Here is a 16996-nt window from a genome sequence, read left to right on the forward strand (position 1 = left end):
ACCCTAAAGATGTAAAGTTTTCTCTAAAGCTTTCACACAGTGATGTATAATTTGTATAGTTTGTTAACCAAGATGAAATCAAAATATGGATACCAGTGCATGGTGTGTTATTTCAAAAAATCCCTAATATAAACCTTTATTTTACCTCATTGATTGAGAATGGATTTAACTTAGCAATTCAATTCCCGTTCAGTGGGTCGGATTGAATTAGCTGCATGTGAACGTGTGTAGTGTTCAATCCCTAAACATGTGACCACCTCCTTCTCCAGGCTTCTGATACCATCCCTATAATCGAGGAACCGTGTGATAAACTACAGTTACAGCAGCCCTACGCCCCCTACCAGGGCTACTCCCCTCACTGGGTACACAGCACCCGTAGTCATCAGATAATATCCTCAGCATTTATCATTACAACTCTTCATTTCATCCATCATCCATCTTTGCTTCATGAGCTTTGCTGCTGATGTCTCATTTTAACAAGTTATTAAATGGCTAGTTGGCTGATCGTGCATTTGTAGTTTTAATGAAATGGCTCCCATAGCAGAGATGTAGTTTTGCTCTGCTTTACTGTGCTTTCTAGCTGCTGCTTTTATCAATTTATTTACGCTTTTGCAGCTCAACCAGTCTGTTGTTTGTGCTGTTAGCTCTTAACCTTTTGCATGGACTTATATCATCCTGCTGTACTTAGTTAGCAGTGCAGTAATGTTAAACTATTTTTTTTAGGCCACGGAAGAACCAGTTACTGCTGTGGACATCATAGAGCCAGTGCTTCGCCCGTTCAATTTGGTCATTCCATTTACTGTGCAAAAGGGGGAGATTACAGGTATTACTATTTCTTAAACATCAAAATCGATTATAATGAAAAAGATAATGATTTCTTAGGCATAGAAATACCTTCACCCATTGTAAAAGAGAAGTACTCTACAGTAGCATACTACTAAAACGATTACTTTATATACAAATATTATACTTTAAAAGAAAATTCTTAGGTATGAGCTGAATACAGTATTTTCTGATTGTTTATTGTTATTTACAAAAGCATATTTTAATTTAAGCATAAGTAAACCTTTCAGTTAAATGATACTATTTGCACTTTTTTAAATGTGTACTTAAAAACATGGCAGTGCACACTTTTTAAGAACATTTGCGTAACCTTTTGTTTTATGAAATATTTAAATTGAATTGTATGGCATACTGTTGAAGTCGGAATTATTAACCCAATTATTTACCCAATTTAATTATTTACCCAATTTCTGTTTAACTGAGAGAATATTTCAGATTCAGCTTAAAGTGACATTTAAAGGCTTAACTAGGTTAATTAGGTTAACTTGGCAGGTTAGGGTAATTAGGCAAGTTATTGTATAACGATGATTTGGAAAAAATGTGGCTTTAAGGGCCTAATAATTTTGTCCTTAAAATGGCTTTTATAAAATTAAAAACTGCTTTTATCCTAGCCGAAATAAAACAAATAAAACTTTCTCTAGAAAAAAATATTATTCGACATACTGTGAAAATTTATTGCACTGTTAAACAGCTCTTGGAAAATATTTAAATAAGGAAAAAAAAATCAAAGAGGGGCTAACAGTTCGAACTATGTACGTCTGTATTTCATTCTTTATTAAAATATTTTGTGTGTGTGTGTGTGTGTGTGTATTTTTCCAGGTGAGGTACATATGCCCTCTGGTAAAACCGCCAGTCCTCACATCACTGATAACAAGGATGGGACAGTGACTGTCAAATACGCCCCTACCGAAAAGGGCCTGCATGAGATGGACATCAAATATGATGGAAATCACATACCAGGTGCACTATGCAGAATAATACTGTGTAAAAAAAAAACACTGGTTATGAATGCAATTTTAGTCTTTAGATGCCAATATTGAATGTTGAATTGAATGTATAACTTGTCTTCTCTTTGTAATTTATTAAAAGTTATTGAAATTACTATAACATAGCGCTTTTGTCAGTAAATCTGAACAGACATTTACTGCTCCAAAAATCTGAAAACTTTATAATTATTATGTAAATTATAACTTGGATGAAATTATGTTAATTACCATTCAAGAAATGATACAACACATCATAACCTTGTTTATAAGACATTATGCATGCATTATAATACATTAGGAATAATCTTATAAATACAGACTTTACAGAAAGTATTGTGAAACATTCAGTTTAATGATTAAAAGATAAACTTTTAAAGACTATTCCATAATTACTTGCTCTCTTTAGATCCCAATATTGAATGTTAAATTGAATACATAAACTGTCTTTTCTTTGTGATTATTCAAAAATATTAAAATTTAAAACTTTTTATTTTAAACTTTCAGTTAAATGATTAAAAAATACACTTTTAATAACTATTCCACAAATTCTGGCTCTCTTTTATTATTTCCCTACAGGAAGCCCACTGCAGTTCTATGTGGATGCCATTAACAGCGGGCATGTGAATGCATACGGCCCTGGTCTGAGTCACGGGATGGTCAACAAATCCGCTACATTCACAATCGTCACTAAGGATGCTGGAGAAGGTAATGCCCACAGCAAACCTACAATCCCCCCATTCACATTGCATTAGTTTCACATTGCACTCTCATCTTCTCCCAGGTGGTCTGTCATTGGCAGTGGAAGGACCCTCCAAGGCAGAGATCAGCTGTAAGGATAATAAAGATGGCACCTGCACTGTATCCTACCTGCCAACGGCCCCGGGAGACTACAACATAATCGTCAAATTTGATGACAAGCACATCGCTGGAAGCCCCTTTACAGCCAAGATCACAGGTTTGTGTGTGCCCATATTTGGGTATGAGTAAGAGAGCAGGAGGATGAACAAGAGAGGGCAAAGTTATGTCTCTCCATAATGTCTGTGAATCACTAAATTAGCTGGCATGTGTGTTTATGTGTGTGCGCGTGCATTCACACCGGGAGAATTTAACCACATCTGTAAAGTGCTTCTAAAAGTAGGAGGCCCTTTCAGAGAGTTTTAAGAAACAGGAAGCAGCTGTTTCCCCCCTCCTTTAGTCTCACTCTCACTTTGCCCCTCAAAAAACGGTTCTAGTCTGCGGAAATAGGGTTGCACCCACAGAGCAAATGCTTATTTTAATAATTATATCATATTTGTTAATTATAATAATTATAAAAGAACTATTTTTACGTTTTGGCTAGGTTTACATGTTTGAATAAACTCACAAAGATTGCATTTGTTTGATCAGGATTATAGTCTTGATAATGTTGTGAAATGTTATCATAATTTGAATTATAAACAAATATTGTAAAACAAAAATGCTGTAGAATATTATCTCAATTTTAATAAAATTAAATAAATACATAATCAAACAAATAATCGAATGAATAACTAAATAAATAACTGATCAAATAAATAAATTAATTAACTAATAAATAAATAAAAATAATCATAATAATTAATATTAATCTTTATTGTCAATGACTAGTTTAATGCATCCTTGGGGAATATTAATAAAAAAATAAATAAATAAAATAAATAAAAATAAATAAACAAATAAATTCATAATTATTATCATAATATTTCATAATAATCTTTATTGTCAGTGATCAATTTATTGCGTGAATATAAATTTTTCAAAAATAAATAAATAAATAATCTAATGAATAATTAAATAAATAATCAATCAAATAAATAAATTATAAATTACAAATAAATAAATAAATAAATAAATAAATAAATAAATAAATAAATAAATAAATAAATAAATAAAAATGGTCATAATAATTAATAATATTCTTTATTGTCAATGACCAGTTTAATGCATTCTTGGTATATATTAGCTTTTCAAAATTAAATAAGTAAATAAACAAATACATTAAAAAATAATTATAATAAAACATTAAATAGATTTTTTTGTTAATATTTGTTGCCATTGTGTTGTTTAAAAAAATTATGAACCTCTTTTAGTGCATTATTTAAAGTTTGAGAACATACTATCTTTATTGTCAATTAGGTGTATTGGCATTTTCTGCAAATAAATGCTCGAAGTGGCAATATTTTCATTTGAAATGTAGAGGGAACAGTAGTTTAAAGAATAATATTTTACTCATACCTAAAAATTGCACTAACATAGAAATTAATTGTTGTATGTTAAAAAAGACATATTGATTATGGATCTTCATGTTATTATTATTTTATTGTTATTGATAAAGGTGATGACTCCATGAGGACTTCTCAGCTGAACGTTGGCACAGCCACAGACGTGTCTCTGAAGATCACGGAGACAGACCTGAGCTCTCTGTCTGCGACCATCAGAGCCCCATCTGGCAACGAGGAACCCTGCCTGCTGAAGAGACTGCCAAACCGACACATCGGTAATCACTCAACAGACCTGCCAGCACCTGCATGCTCACAACTGAGCTGATAGAGCAACTTGTAAATAGGCCAGATCATATTATTGGCCAACACATACAGAGACCAAGTCCGTGTGAACCAGAAGTTGCTGAAACGGAACTGAAACAGAATATTGAGTAGGGGGTGGGGCTTTTTGCACATAATACCCTCGTAGCATACAAACAGTAAGCAGAAGCAAATTTCCAGACTTTGAATGAAGATGACCATAACAAATATGTTATTTTCAGTGGATTAACTTGCACAGATTGATTCTTAACCTAAAGAATAGCAAAATAAACATTGAACATTTTGATTTAGGACAGACTTTAAAGATGCAATGAAATTCTAACATATTTCCATTGAAGTTCAGGCAGGACTTGTTGATGGTCCATGGAAACACATAATAAAGAAAGAAGAGACAAAAAGAAATGTCCTTTGACACTAAAAGTTTTCTATGAGCTGTAATGCTTGCCTTAAAACCTGATTTGAGACTCTTTTTGCAATTTCAAAGGGAATCGACTATCAGCCCAACAAAGGCTTCTGATGTGAAGCCAAACCCCGAGGCCTGTCTTTTTTGTTAGATATGACATTCCCATAAAATATTCTGAAGAAAGAGCTCAGTCCTATTTCTCTTTGCCATCAGGAATATCATTTACTCCTAAAGAGGTGGGCGAGCATGTGGTGAGCGTGAAGAAGAACGGGAAACACGTGACCAACAGCCCGTTCAAGATCATGGTAGGCCAGTCGGAGATCGGAGATGCCAGTAAGGTGAAGGTGTCTGGAAAAGGTCTGATTGAAGGACACACTTTTGAAGTGGCTGAGTTCATTGTGGACACCAGAAGTGCAGGTAAATGGTATTCTTTAGGACGTGTTGAGTTTATCTTCAGTTTATTTATTTCACAACAAGAGACAATGTATATTAAATAACGTCCACTAGAACATCAATAATGCATGTCGTCTCAACGGATGATTCCGTTTTTAAGCAAATAAGTAGTTCAAGCTGAATAGTCAAATACATAGCCTTTTGCAAGTGTGCATGAACACAAGCCAAATAAACTACAGTGGTCTTCTTCATACCCTACTCATTCACAAAGCCGGACACATACTGTAGGTACAAAATAAAAAAACTAATTTATAAAACATTTTACACCACTATTATCAAAATTATCTCTTGATCAATTCACAAATGATGTTGTTAATTATTGTAATAATTTGATAATATCATTGAAAATGTATTATATACATATAACTTGATAGCTGTACTATCCACCCTACTCACATCTTAACTTGTCTTAAATCTTAAGATTTTGATGATAATTTATTATTGCAAACCTTTTGTAAAGCTCCGTTGGAACTATAATTATTATGTAAAGCATTATACAAATACACTTGGATTCAATTACTTGAGAGATAATCTTAGAAGGTCTGAAAGGAAAAACAAAATCACTAACTGCCTAGTCTTTAAAAGTGCACCAGCTGATCATTGGAGATTAATTGCATTGAATTTTTATTTGACAGATTTTAGACAAGCTGTACAAAAATACAAGTATCCCATACATTTTGAAATAAAACCGTTGATGATAAAAACACAATAAAGCCTTGGGCTTGTTTCCATTGTGGTCCACACTGTTAAAAAAACAAAGTATGCCTGCAAAATACAGTTGATGCATAAAACAAACAGTACCGTAACATTTTAAAACAGTAACAAAATTATTCACAAATTCATTTATTCATTCATTTTCTTTTCGGCTTAAAAAGATCACATACCCACCAAGATCAAAATCCTAAACAAGCCCCCAGTTATTTTTTACAGCTGAGAAAGGAAATAGTAGGCATGTTGAAACAGACTTTTCTCTGATGAGATGAGATACTACCACCAGAAGTAAAAAATGAACTACATTAAGGGATTTATGGTGATTGGATTCACCAATCTCTGCGTTTGCACACTTAATCATACAATCCATTCGGCTCTGGCTTAAACCTTAGGATATGGCGGTCTTGGTTTGTCCATCGAGGGGCCAAGCAAGGTTGACATCAATTGTTCGGATGTAGACGATGGAACATGCAAAGTGACCTACTGCCCCACTGAACCTGGAACTTACATCATCAACATTAAATTCGCAGACCAACATGTGCCAGGTATAAGAACAATACTCTATGAGTCTCCTTAGGATGCGTCTATGTGAAGTGGGCGACTCTTTTAAACTCTACATGCTGTTCCACAGGTAGTCCATTCACAGTGAAGGTTCTGGGGGAGGGAAGAATGAAGGAAAGTATTACCAGGAAAAGGCAAGCGCCGTCTATCGCCACAGTGGGCAGCACTTGTGACCTCAATCTCAAGATTCCAGGTGAGACTTAAGGCCTATGTAAACAATGTAAAGCAATGAACTTAATGATTAATATATAGAAAAATGATTTAATTGGAATTGCGATAATTTTTCCAGCAAATAAATGATAAAACACTGACAGCCATTCAAAATCCATTGAAATATAAAGAGCTCGTGCAATTCAAAATCTACAGATGCCATTGTGGCAATGCACTGCTTGATGTTAAGCCCTCTTTAAAAAGGTTATTTACAAGACATGACTATCTTGGTCTTAAAAACAGATGGTTATGCCATGGTAAATATGAGAAAAAATACGTGTAAGTTATGCAAACCACCCATTGTTAGCTCTGGCATCTTTGGGTTGCCTCTCTTGAAAACGCTGGTGAAAATAATTTGTTTTGTTCTCTTTAGCAATTGCTAAATTTAAGGTTTGATTAGATTGATTACACATCACAAGCTGGATTTACTAATCAGATGCGCTAAAAGCACACTGTTGACACCTGCTGGTTACAACGGGGTACTGCCAAATGAAAAGCATTTCTACAAATTAGCAGATTGTTATTGTTCGTCAATGTGAATGCAAATATATTAATCGTTGCACTGCAGTTATCACGCTGGGTAAAACCATTAAAATTATAGACTCTATATGGTATGAATAAAATTTTTACATATTACTTTACATACTCCATTCATGACTTATCAGCTTCAGTGGTGTGGTTTCAATGCTATTCACAGCTCCTCAGAATAGTAAAATGATAATTAAATGCTTTGGTTGTGTCCACTTTGCTCTGGGATTCTGGCATTGGATTTGAACAAAACAAACAAGGATGCTAAAGACTGCAGCATGAGCTGCTAATTCACTTCATGGCACCATGAACCCTTGTTGTTCTACTTGCACTACTATACATCAAGTGATAGCCAGTATCTCTCGCATATTATTACTATGCAGTAGGAAAGCGAGCACATTTGTCTCCTTTTTCCAGCTGTTTCTCACTGACTCCCGCTGTCACACGTGTCACTTTCTGTCTCTTAAATTAGATTCTCTAAGAAAGTGTTTTGATCTAGATTTGCAGTAATGAAAAGCATGCTTTTCCGGTTCCTCTTTTTTCATCGCTTCCTTCCTTCCTTCTTCCTTTTTCCTCTATGTTTCGGGCTGTAGGGAACTGGTTTCAGATGGTATCGGCCCAAGAGAGACTCACGCGTACCTTCACCCGCAGCAGCCACACCTACACACGCACAGAGCGCACCGAGATCAGCAAGACCCGGGCGGGCGAGACCAAACGGGAGGTGCGGGTGGAAGAAAGCACCCAGGTGGGGGGCGACCCCTTCAGGGATGTTTTCGGTGGATTCATGGGAAGGGAAAGCCTGGGACCCTTCAACAGTCCCCAGGGCCGACAATCAGAGGGTGTGTGTGTGTATTTGTGTGTGTGGGCGCATGTGTTAATGAATTATTAAAGATTCTAAATACTTTTGTTTTTTTACTATTTACTCACCCTTACCATATTTATATTTTCATATAGAAATCTGATATATGGAGGTTTATGCAAATTCAGATTCATATTTGGATTACAAACATATAAAACATATCATATATGCAACATATATTTCAAAGTATTGCAAAAATATATGTTTACATATATTTTTTCCAACCATTGAAATTACAAATATGTGCATATATATGTAATTATACCTAAATTCAAAGATATATTTGAACATATGTTCATATGCAGTATAGCCATATTAATATAGATTCCTATATGGATATAAATATACATCCATAAGGGTTAATGATAGTAGGATTTTTAATTTTTCTTTTAGTTTGCAGCTGTTTTTTTGTGTATGTGTGTGTGTGTGTGTGTGATTATGTCATGGTATGCATGTGTTTATGGGGTTTTCAGCAGGAGTGAGCACACTCTTTCCACTGCAGAGGTTTATGACAGAGGAGCTGGGCTGGAAAAAGTGAGCAGCCGTCAGCTCTGCAGAAAAGTCCAGCCAGAACATCAGCTTTATGGGAGAGATGCCTGAATTGTATGTGAAATGTCTCATACACGTCTCTCCTCTCTCAGGTGAATCGGGTACACAGGAGATGACTGCACAGGTGACGAGTCCCAGTGGGAATACGGAGGACGCTGAGATCATTGAAGGAGAGGACAGCACCTATAGTGTGCGTTTCGTGCCACACGAGATGGGCCCTCACACGGTCAATGTAAAATACAGGGGTCAACATGTTCCTGGAAGCCCCTTCCAGTTCACCGTGGGGCCCCTGGGAGAGGGAGGAGCCCATAAGGTTCGGGCTGGCGGTACCGGATTGGACAGGGGTGTGGCTGGAGTTCCAGGTAAGCAGTACTGTTATTACTAAAACTAAACAAATAGTTCTCAGTCAAATAGAAGTATTCAAAATATGGATTCCCTTTATAAGATTTCTACAGGAAGCTGAATCTTTTGTCCTGATAACTTATATCTTGTATCACCTGCTATTAATTTACCATGATTTTGATTCCTTTGATATAGCATTTATTTATTTCCATTCTTGTAATTGTAATTTGTATTTTAATTTTTAAAAATAATTTTGTATTTTTTCTTTCCATTAATGTTAAAATCATTTCATTGATGTTAAAAGATAAAAAAATTAATAAAGATATAAAATCTATGTATAATGTAAAATATATATTTAAAAGATAAAAAATAAAAATAAAATGATTATTAAAAAATAAAAAATTAAATATTTGACGAATATTAAAATAATACTGACAGGAATTTAGGTATTGTTCATCTGGGTTGTTGCTCATATGACTTTAAATCACCTTACATACATAATAAAATTTTTTGGGTGTGTGTGACTTTTAGCTGAGTTTAGTATCTGGACCCGTGAGGCCGGTGCTGGTGGTTTGTCCATTGCTGTTGAGGGTCCCAGCAAAGCAGAGATTTCCTTTGAGGACAGGAAGGATGGCTCCTGTGGTGTGGCCTACATTGTACAGGAACCTGGTAACTACTAATGCTAACTTTAGCCTAGTTTTGATTTCTTTTAAGTAAAATAGCTCAGTTTAATATATAACATTCAATTACACTCAGTCTTTTTTTTTTTCGTCCTTGATTTCAGGCGACTATGAGGTGTCAATCAAATTTAATGACGAACATATCCCAGACAGCCCTTTCATCGTTCCTATTGCCTCACTGTCAGATGACGCTCGTCTTCTTACCGTCACCAGCCTGCAGGTGAGCAAATCCAGATCAAACACACTGTTTTTGTGTGTGTGTGTGTGTGTGTGTGTGTGTATGTTTGTGTGGATATGGATGGTTATTGTGTAAAGCAGCGGGACGGGTGAGATTCAGGGACTCTTGAGAGCGGATGGCAGCTCCTTTATCAACAAACACTTGATGGAGAACACACAACAGCTTATCATGAGACCCGACAAGTGTACTTACACTTCCCTTCAAAGAGATTCAAGGAGTTTCTCTGGAAAAACTAATGAGCGTGACAAAGTAGCACATCATTTTTCATGTTGGCCGCTCAGAATATGCTTACTGAGACATCTTTCTAACCCGGCATTAAAGTATACTTTCTCACTTCTGCCTAAAACAAGCAGTGATTTTTATGACATCACTGTACACTAGATCTTCTGACCAATCAACTGCTCTCTAGTATTTGAAGAACCCCACCCCATATAAGATTTGTCTGAAATTGCTCATTTATTCTGCTTTCATACTAAAGGTTTGCCTAAACACTGGTAGACAGTATACAAGATGTACGTTACAGAATATACCATTATTGTTCTATTGTGTAAAACAGAAGGGCTTTATTTTATGTAAACAACTGCCTGGATGTACTTTATCCCACTTATTTAATGGCTACTTGCCACAAAACTAAACAATTAGACAGAAAAAAAGATTGTTCTAAGCTGTAATAGTTTAATAATTTCTTAATTAAATGCAAAGATAGAAAGAAAAATGGCTGATTGGAGCATATACTAACCTACATACTATTATTAAGTCACTAGATGGCGCAAAACAATCAAAACAAACAGCAGCATGACTGGCAAGCATATGGATATACTTGAATGTGGATGTGATTGTATCCACTGACTTTCATGATAATTCCAAGTTCCCAGATGAGCCTGTGTCATTAGTTTCAGAAAAATCTACATTTTAAAGGTAATTTGACTGCATTTCAAAGCTTATTTCACTGATTCAGCATTGTTATTATAAACTGTGGCTCATCATGATACACTTTAACTCGATTAAATAAATGAAACGCTGTTGGGGAGGTAAAAAAAGGAGTAAAAAGGGGAGGAGCTACTCAACATGCCCCACTTTTTTATGTCAAAATGACTTTATAAATCGTACAAAGCTGCACATTTCTAGGCATACTTTTTAAATTTCTGAAAAATAGTTGATATCAAAAGACAATTTGATTTATAAATCTGTTTGGCTGTCTGTGTGCAGGAAATGGGTCTGAAGGTGAATCAGGAAGCCTCGTTTGCTGTACAGCTAAACGGAGCGAGAGGTGCGATTGATGCTAAGGTGCACACGCCATCTGGAGCTGTGGAGGAGTGTTATATTACTGAGCTGGACAATGGTGAGCATACTGTACTCATGCATGTAAAAACTCAGAGGAAATTATTTGTATTTATAATAAGATGTTATATGCATATTTATTGATATTTATATTTGTATATAACTGTATTAAATATAAAGTGTCTATGAAACTATTTTATTAGACTATTTATGCATTTTATATTATAATTCATGTACTATTTAATATATTATATATTTTAATATAGTATAAAATTGTTTTTGTGTTTATGAATTCTTTATTTTAGTTTTAATTTAAAATCTTTGATGATTTTTCATTTATGTAAAGTAATATCTTTAATCAATAACATACAGGGCTTTTTATTATAATACAGTTCTTTGAGTTTAAGTATATTATTATTTATATACACTTTTATTAAATTTATAGTGTTTATGAAACTATTTTTTAGACTATTTAAGCATTTATATTATTATTTATGTACTATTCAATATATTATTGTGTTATAGAATTTATTCTGTGTTCATGAATACATTATGTTATGCTTTTACTTTAATAAAAGATAAATGTTGTGACTTTTATAATTAAAATAATATCTTAAATCAATAATGTACAGGGTAATTATTTGATCTATAATATAAATCTATGATTTTTTTGATTTATTAATATTTATATATAATTTTATGAAATATATGTTTGTTATATATGTTATATTAAATATGTTTATTGATGACAATTTAAGCATTTTATATTATTATTTATGCACTATTTAATAAGTTATGTATATTTCCTGTGTTCATAAATTCATTTCTTTATATTTTTATTTTAATAAATACATTTTAAGCTTTTTTATAATTAAAATAATATCTTGAATAATAAACAGTGTAATATAAATCGCATGTTTTTAAAAGTTAATGTTATTTATTTTGACTGTTTACTGTATGTACCATTTAAAGAAACTACTTTAAATAACATTTTATCTACTTAACACTGCGTGGCTGTGTCTGTGCAGATAAACACGCCATACGGTTTATTCCCCGGGAGAACGGTGTCCATTCCATCGATGTCCGTTTTAATGGGAGCCACATCCCAGGCAGCCCCTTCAAGATCCGAGTCGGGGAACCTGGTCAGGCAGGAGATCCAGGAATGGTGACTGCTTTTGGGCCTGGACTGGAGGGAGGAACGACAGGTATGACACCAACAAAAAGACCGTCTGTTAGTCAGGATTCTTGGTCCATGTGCTCATCAGATGGCAAAAGCAAATAATAAGATCATGATGACAATATTTTTATCATAATAAAAAGCCTAATCTCATATGGTTGGACAGTGATTCGTCTTAAATAAATGTTTAAAATATTGGACTGTAGTGTAAAATAATTTGCTTTAATGTGTGATATGATTAAACAGTGCTCATTTCTCAATTGGTTTGAGTAGAAGTTAGGACCTGGTAAAAGCAGTTTATGAGTGTTGAAATCCAAATGCAAAGGAACTCATTTGGTTGGGTCTTCTGTCTCAGGCGTACCATCAGATTTCATTGTGAACACATGTAATGCTGGGTCAGGAGCTCTGTCGGTCACTATTGACGGCCCGTCCAAGGTGAAGATGGATTGTCAGGAGTGTCCGGAAGGATACAAGGTCACCTACACACCTATGGCTCCCGGCAGCTACCTCATCTCCATCAAATATGGTGGACCGCAGCATATCGTGGGCAGCCCCTTCAAAGCCAAAGTCTCTGGTGAGTCACCAAACACCATATTTTTACTATGTATTTACCCTCGGAACTAAAATGTTTGGTGTAAGATCGGTGCAAGGACACACTCATGAAGCACATCTGAAGGTTTTAAGTTAATCTATATATATGTATTTAATTTAATATAATTAGTTTTATATTAGTTTATTTTTAATTTAATTTAATTTAATTTAATTTAATTTAATTTTATTTTATTTTATTTTATTTTATTTTATTTTATTTTATTTTATTTTATTTTATTTTATTTTATTTTATTTTATTTTATTTTATTTTATTTTATTTTATTTTATTTTATTTTATTTTATTTTATTTTAGTCTTGCACATACATGTAGATGTGCCACAGTTTGCCAAAGAATATTTTTCATCCATACTCCATCTGACAGAATGTTCACCCTATAGTCAAATTACTATTATTATAAAAATACGAAGCCAACAATAAAATGATCAACACTACAAATAAACAAACTCAAACTCCCTCTTTCAGGTGCACGTCTGTCTGGCGGCCACTCTCTACACGAAACCTCATCAGTTCTGGTGGAAACGGTGACAAAGTCCTCATCCGTGGCTGGATCTTTCTCTACTCTGCCAAAGTTTTCATCTGACGCCAGTAAGGTGGTCTCCAGGGGGGCAGGCCTCTCCAAAGCCTTCATCGGCCAGAAGAACACCTTTACTGTGGACTGCAGTAAAGCAGGTGCGCCGGCGCTAACCTTTCTTAATTAGGACAAAAACAAGCATTTAAAAATGTTGGCGGTTCATTCTGCTGTGGCGACCCTGGATAAATCAGAGATTAACGTGAAGCAAAATGAACGAATGAATATTATATACCAGAGTATAAGCGTTAATTGTTAAACTTTCCTGAATGTGTTTATTAAGCTTTATTTACAAGCCTATGCGTAATGTATTGTTTTTTTGTACACATATATGTAAGTACATTAAAGTACATATATACGCACATACTATATATTACGAAAATATACACACACACTTAAGTCTGTATTTGGTTATCGCATTTACATTGTACATGCTCCACAGGTTTTGTTCATGAGTGAGGGAAGGATGGAGTGGAAGATTGACCGGCGGATTGGTGCAGCGGCAGCAGTAATGCGGTTGATGTACCGGTCCGTTGTGGTAAAGAAGGAGCTGAGCCGAAAAGCAAAGCTCTCGATTTAACGGTCAATCTACATTCCTACTCTCACCTTTGGTCATGAGCTTTGGGTCATGACCGAAAGGACAAGATCTCGCATACACTGCAAAAAATGCTTTTCTTACTTAGACTTTTTTTGTCATGTTTCTAGTCCAAATATCTAAAAATTCCTAAATCAAGAAGAGTTTTCTAGACAAGCAAAACATATTGTCTTGTTTTGAGAAACAATATGCCAATATTAAGTGAGTTTTTCCTTAAAACAAGCAAAATAATCTGCCAATGGGGTAAGCAAAATAATCTTACGTCAAAAGAAAAAACAAGATTAATTTGCTCACCCCATTGGCAGATTATTTTGCTTGTTTTACGGAAAAACTCACTTAATATTGGCATATTGTTTCTCAAAACAAGACAATATGTTTTGCCTGTTTTGAAAATGCTTCTTGATATAAGAAATTTTAGATATTTAGACTAGAAACAAGACAAAAAATCTAAGCAAGAAAAGCATTTTTTGCAGTGTACAAGCGGCAGAAATAAGTTTCCTTCGAAGGGTGGCAGGGTGCACCCTTATAGACAGGGTGAGGAGCTCTGTTCACTGGTAGGAGCTTAGAGTAGTGCCGCTGCTCCTCCACATCGAGATAAGTCAGCTGAGGTGGCTCAGGCATCTGTTTCGGATGCCTCCAAGACGCCTACTTAGGGAGGTGTTCCAGGCATGTCCCACCTGGGGGAGGCCTTAGGGAAGACCCAGGACTCGCTGAAGGGACTATGTCTCTCGGCTGGCCTGGGAACGCCTCGGGATCCCCCCGGAGGAGCTGGAGGTGTGAAGGCTGAAGTGTCTGGGGAGAGGGAAGTCTAGAGTTCCCTTCTAAGACTGCTGCCCCCGCGACCCGGCCTCAGATAAGCGGATGAAATTGACATGACATGACATGCTTAGCATTAATAAAAGATTCACAACAAGGAAAGGGACATTTAGAGAAATCTAGATAGTGTTTTTTTTTTATTTTGATGATAATCATTCATTAATTTTCCTACTGCTTAGTCCTTTATTTATCAGGGGTCGCCACAGCAGAATGAACCACTAACTATTCTGGCATATGTTTTGCGCAGCAGATGCCCTTCCAGCAGCAACCCAGTACTAGGAAATCCGATAATTATTGCACATTGAATAACACCCCAATGCACAAAAAGCAGCATATATGACAGTATAAATGTATTTATTTTCTCTTGTCAGGGACAAACATGCTAATGGTGGGAGTTCACGGGCCAAAGACGCCCTGTGAGGAGGTGTACGTCAAACACATGGGCAACCGAATGTACAACGTCACATACACGGTGAAAGAGAAAGGAGACTACATTCTCATAGTCAAATGGGGTGAAGAAATGGTGCCCGGAAGCCCTTTCCACGTCACAGTGCCTTAAAAACTGTCTTCAGACCCATCACCACTATGCAAAGACTCTGATTGTCCCGGGACAGAGATGGGACTCACCGACAATGCCTTTTCATCATTTATTAACTCACCAGTAATCCAGAAAAATTACGTTTGCATACGCTTCCAGTATGTGTTCATTTCACACTGTATGTTGTTATTTTAGGTGATGTGCGGCTGTGGGGAATGTCTGAAGGATATGAAGGTTTCGATGCTAATTTGAAGATGCTACATGCTAAATCATCACGTCCACTTTACTGTTACTGTCTGGACCATTTGCAGACATCATAAACAGCCTAATTATTTTATCTCTTTTTATCTGATGCTAAAATTGGTCTTATTTTTAAGATGAAATAATGGTTTGGTTGGAGTCTGGATCAGGATTGAAGCTGGACTTGATCATGGGCTTAGCTTGAGCGGAGAAAACCTGATTGTTAAGAAAAAAAAGAGAGTCCAAAGGATCTACACCCAAGAAAATATGCTTACATAAGAGTATGCTTTATCCAAAGTGCATTATGTGTTCACGATTCGTTTCATTTTGTATTTTGGTCATTTTAGATTATGTGTGACTTGAGAATGTTTGCAGGAGACACGAATGTTGTTGTTGATGCTAATTTGAAAATGCTACATGCTAAATCACATCCACTTTTGTTATTGTCCGGACCATTTGCAGACATAATTTAACAGCTGAACTATTTAATCTTTTTTTTTATTATTATTATTATTATTATTATCTAATGCCAAAATGGGTCTTATTTTTTTTGACTGAATAACAGTTAAGGGTTGAAGCCAGTCCTGATTTTGAGCAGAGAAAATCTGATTGCTATAGGTTCAGGTTCACACTGTGTCTAAACTGGTTTAAACCGCTTTGGACTGGGTTGTGTGATTGGTTAGATGAGTTTTTTCTTTTCTTTTCTACCAAGCGGTGTAGCAAAAGCCGTTCAGCATGTGAATGTTTGAAATCCCACAGTTTTTACAGTGACTATTGTTAAAGAGCAACATTTTATAGTGATTTTATATCGATGAATTTAAATAGGATTGTATGGAGAAACACTAATTGTTTGATAAGTTTAATCTACTGTTTGTAAAACTGTGCTGGCATATTAAAGTTTTAATTGCTAATCTGCTGTTTATTGATGGTCATTATATAAGTTATTATAATTAATTAAGGAGAATTTTATATCATATAAACGTTTGGTACACATTTAAAAGAAACTAAAACGAAGTATTTTATCATAGCAAACATAAAAAACATCCATTAGTACAGTACTGTATGTAGTGCGCGTGTTGCAGTCTGAGCCGCTAGAGGGCGACCACACACCACTGGGCTTCCCAGCTGCAGCTAATGAGGTGTTATTAGTTACTCCATCAATACAAGCTGGTCAGGAGAAAAGCTCCGTCAGGTCAGTGTTTGAACAGTAATATTGATTTAAAATAGCAGTAATTTAAGGGTATC

At 35.2% G+C, this 16996-nt stretch overlaps 1 protein-coding gene across 26 annotated transcripts in view; it reads left to right on the forward strand.

The window, feature by feature from the left end:
* The window catches only part of flncb (filamin C, gamma b (actin binding protein 280)), a 65559-nt gene extending 48897 nt beyond the window's left edge, over nucleotides 1-16662 (forward strand). For 10 of the 26 annotated variants that reach the window (XR_015482746.1, XR_015482752.1, XR_015482747.1 and 7 more), the window contains 18 exons: nucleotides 270-362; nucleotides 724-823; nucleotides 1663-1803; nucleotides 2406-2534; nucleotides 2611-2784; nucleotides 4183-4344; nucleotides 5007-5210; nucleotides 6350-6502; nucleotides 6589-6711; nucleotides 7850-8095; nucleotides 8757-9026; nucleotides 9538-9675; nucleotides 9791-9906; nucleotides 11134-11266; nucleotides 12234-12410; nucleotides 12738-12956; nucleotides 13457-13663; nucleotides 15345-16662. Coding sequence is in view for 12 of the 26 variants with exons in the window: in XM_087248029.1 (XP_087104155.1) it covers nucleotides 270-362; nucleotides 724-823; nucleotides 1663-1803; nucleotides 2406-2534; nucleotides 2611-2784; nucleotides 4183-4344; nucleotides 5007-5210; nucleotides 6350-6502; nucleotides 6589-6711; nucleotides 7850-8095; nucleotides 8757-9026; nucleotides 9538-9675; nucleotides 9791-9906; nucleotides 11134-11266; nucleotides 12234-12410; nucleotides 12738-12956; nucleotides 13457-13663; nucleotides 15345-15532 (2973 nt within the window). In the remaining 14 variants the exon portion in view is untranslated. The remainder of the gene's footprint in view (nucleotides 1-269; nucleotides 363-723; nucleotides 824-1662; nucleotides 1804-2405; nucleotides 2535-2610; nucleotides 2785-4182; nucleotides 4345-5006; nucleotides 5211-6349; nucleotides 6503-6588; nucleotides 6712-7849; nucleotides 8096-8756; nucleotides 9027-9537; nucleotides 9676-9790; nucleotides 9907-11133; nucleotides 11267-12233; nucleotides 12411-12737; nucleotides 12957-13456; nucleotides 13664-15344) is intronic. The other 16 variants (XR_015482742.1, XR_015482744.1, XR_015482749.1 and 13 more) reach the window with 3 other exon arrangements.
* Nucleotides 16663-16996: the final 334 nt, after the last annotated feature.

The sequence above is a fragment of the Danio rerio genome, chromosome 4, assembly GCF_052040795.2.
Source record: "Danio rerio strain M-AB ecotype USA chromosome 4, GRCz13ab, whole genome shotgun sequence".
In the NCBI taxonomy this organism is placed as follows: Eukaryota; Metazoa; Chordata; class Actinopteri; order Cypriniformes; family Danionidae; genus Danio; species Danio rerio.